General features: G+C 41.5%; 1 protein-coding gene across 1 annotated transcript; it reads left to right on the forward strand.

Moving 5' to 3' along the window:
• Positions 1-273: 273 nt before the first annotated feature.
• Positions 274-2640, forward strand: LOC127652611 (homeobox protein Hox-B5a). The gene is made up of 2 exons (XM_052138854.1): positions 274-954; positions 1532-2640. Exons 1-2 carry the CDS (start codon positions 375-377, stop codon positions 1777-1779), a joined length of 828 nt encoding a protein of 275 aa, XP_051994814.1. The 5' UTR covers positions 274-374; the 3' UTR covers positions 1780-2640.
• The last annotated feature ends 229 nt before the right edge of the window (positions 2641-2869 follow it).

A 2869-nucleotide genomic window follows, 5' to 3' on the forward strand; every position in this document is an offset into this window, starting at 1 on the left:
AAGAGAATTACGTAGGGTTCACATTATCTTCTTTGAGTGCAATTTATTTTATTCCCAGTAGGTGACGCTGTCCACTCACATGCAGCAAATCCCTGCAATGGGAGGAACACGTTGACTCTAGTCTAACGACTCTTCGTCTCGTCATCATTTGTAACCATAGAGCATGAATTACCTCTTGAAGTCATCAGTGAGAATTTACGACTGGTCAACAAAAGCACGTGATTCTCAAACGCACCCCCACCCCCATATTTGGCCGCATACATAGCAAAAACGAAGTACAGTGCATTGCTATAATTCATTAATACATCATAAATCGTGAAGCACAGCGTTATAACGACCAAGATCTACAAATCAAGCCCTCTAAAACAACCTAAATGAGCTCTTACTTCGTAAACTCGTTCTCAGGGCGCTACCCAAATGGCCCTGACTATCAGTTACTAAATTATGGAACTAGCAGCAGCGCTATGAACGCCTCGTACAGGGACTCCGGCACCATGCATTCAGGCTCTTACGGCTACAACTACAATGGGATAGACCTAAGCGTCAATCGTTCAACCAACACTGGTCACTTTGGGGCGGTTGGGGACAACTCCCGGGGCTTCCAGTCTCCAGTCCCGGAGACGCGATTCCGGCAGCAGTCAAGCTGCTCGCTTGCATCTCCGGAGCAGCTGCCTTGTTCCAACAACGAAACCCTTGGACCCAAAGGTTCTTCGCCCCCTTCCGACCAAACCACCACCACCGCTGGTAGCAATCTCACCAACAACACACATTTCACAGAAATCGACGAGGCCAGCGTTGCTTCGGAGACCGAGGAAGCCTCTCACAGAGCGAACAACTCAGCACCCCGGACACAGCAGAAGCAAGAGACCACAGCAACCTCCACTACCTTGGCGACGTCCGATGGCCAAGCTCCCCAAATATTCCCATGGATGAGGAAACTACATATTAGCCATGGTACACACGTATTATGTTTACGCCTCGTTGTTTATTAGCGAAAAAGCATTGTGTTCATTTGTGGTTTTAATTCAAAGTGAGGCGTCAGAAACAACCTTTATTTCAGATTTCCGCGAAAGTGCCATAAATCTATCAAGTGTGAAACCTCGCAAACTGTAGAGGAGAGAATGGGAGCGGGGTGGAACAGAGGGCATCGAGGCAATAAGGCTTGGAGGTTGTTGTTTATTTGAAAAGTTCAGCTTGTGGGAATGCGATTAGTATAGTGTTGGAGAACAACAAGGAAAGAAAGGTGAGGATAGTGGAATGGTTAAACAGGCTTTGAAAAAAGTATGATAATGCTTGATGCTTCATTAAATATGCCACATACTGAGGTTTAAAAAGTGCATCGAAACAAAGCCTACAGAGTCATTTGGTGATTTCCCTGCACGCATTCAGTTGTAAATCGTGAGTTACTCGTGTGTATCTGAATGTGAATTTCCATAAAGCAAAAAAGTTGTTGGAAACTGCTGTTCAAATCATGTGCAGCTCCATTCTCGCTAATCTTTATTCCCCTTTGCGTTTTGTCCATACTATTCAGATATGACTGGACCAGACGGCAAAAGGGCCCGAACTGCATATACCCGCTATCAGACGCTAGAGCTGGAAAAAGAGTTTCATTTCAATAGGTACCTCACCCGGAGGAGGAGGATAGAGATAGCCCATGCTCTATGCCTCTCAGAACGCCAAATTAAGATTTGGTTCCAAAACCGGCGGATGAAATGGAAAAAGGACAATAAACTGAAGAGCATGAGCCTGGCTACCGCAGGTAGCGCTTTCCAGCCATAGCTGTGTGTATCCCATGCACGTGTGCTAAAGAAAATCACGAGGAAAACCAGATGAAAATAGGTTTCAAAACATTACTTACAAAGTACTGTACATCGCGGCACCTTTCGGCATGTTATGGATGTTCAAGGCATTTTAAAATTCTACTGTGGTACTGCTATAATGAAAACAAAGCTAGTGTTCACATGTTGTTCTTTTAATACTATAGTGACTTTCATTTTTGGCAAGTAAAACTGAAGGGGAAAGAAGCTATCAATATACCGCCTGTTGTTCTTGTTATGAATATTGTTTATGTGTCAAGTGCTATATTAATGCTTTCTTGAGAGTTAGCATGTGAGCTCTTAAATTTTATAACTTATTTACTACTTATACACGTGTATACTTTTTTGAGTTTACAGCTTAGAAACGCATCTGTCCTAGTATGAAGTTATGCTGTAGTTCAGTGGTGACTGCAGAAAATTTAGCAGAAGCCTCTGTATGTTTCATGATCCTCTGTTTTATCATTGTCTAAATAATCAAATTCGATTTGTCATGTGTTCAATCTCTCCTGTTATTTTTAAGAAAAAAGGGAAATATGTAAATAGTCCTCACTAGATTATTGTACCCGTACGTGTGTATAGTTGTATTCCAAATATGTAATTGTATATTGCTGGATCATGTTTATGTTCCAAAAGGATGTACATATTGGACATTTTGATTGTGACCAGTTGGCTATCTGTAGTAGGCAGAATGAACGGCAAACGTGTGGAAAACATTAAAAAAGCAATGTCATGTCGAACTGCCTTGTTAGCATTTTGCCAAACAGCTTTTTGTATTTGTTTGTAGTTTAACTTGGAGTAAAAAATAAAGTTCCTCATATTCAAATCCAACACATACAGAGATTTCTGCATCATTCCGTTCTTACTAGTTTTTGTCTTAATTGTAAATCGAGTCAACTAATTCTTGTCAATGGTTGACAGTTATCGATCACACATTCCTATTGCTCTCTGAAACTCAAAATGTTTTACGGTCCTTAGAATTATTCATTTGTTTTCAACGCCACAATGCAAAACCGTGCAAAACTAAATACTGACTCTTACACTACTAAGCTTGG

Source organism: Xyrauchen texanus, chromosome 12, assembly GCF_025860055.1.
Source record: "Xyrauchen texanus isolate HMW12.3.18 chromosome 12, RBS_HiC_50CHRs, whole genome shotgun sequence".
In the NCBI taxonomy this organism is placed as follows: domain Eukaryota; kingdom Metazoa; phylum Chordata; class Actinopteri; order Cypriniformes; family Catostomidae; genus Xyrauchen; species Xyrauchen texanus.

Excerpts from the sequence above, each read along its gene's own strand:
- LOC127652611 (XM_052138854.1), top strand. The coding sequence starts at position 375 with ATGAGCTCTTACTTCGTAAACTCGTTCTCAGGGCGCTACCCAAATGGC. Across the intron at positions 955-1,531 it reads GAAACTACATATTAGCCATG|ATATGACTGGACCAGACGGC; the intron begins GTACACACGTAT and ends CATACTATTCAG.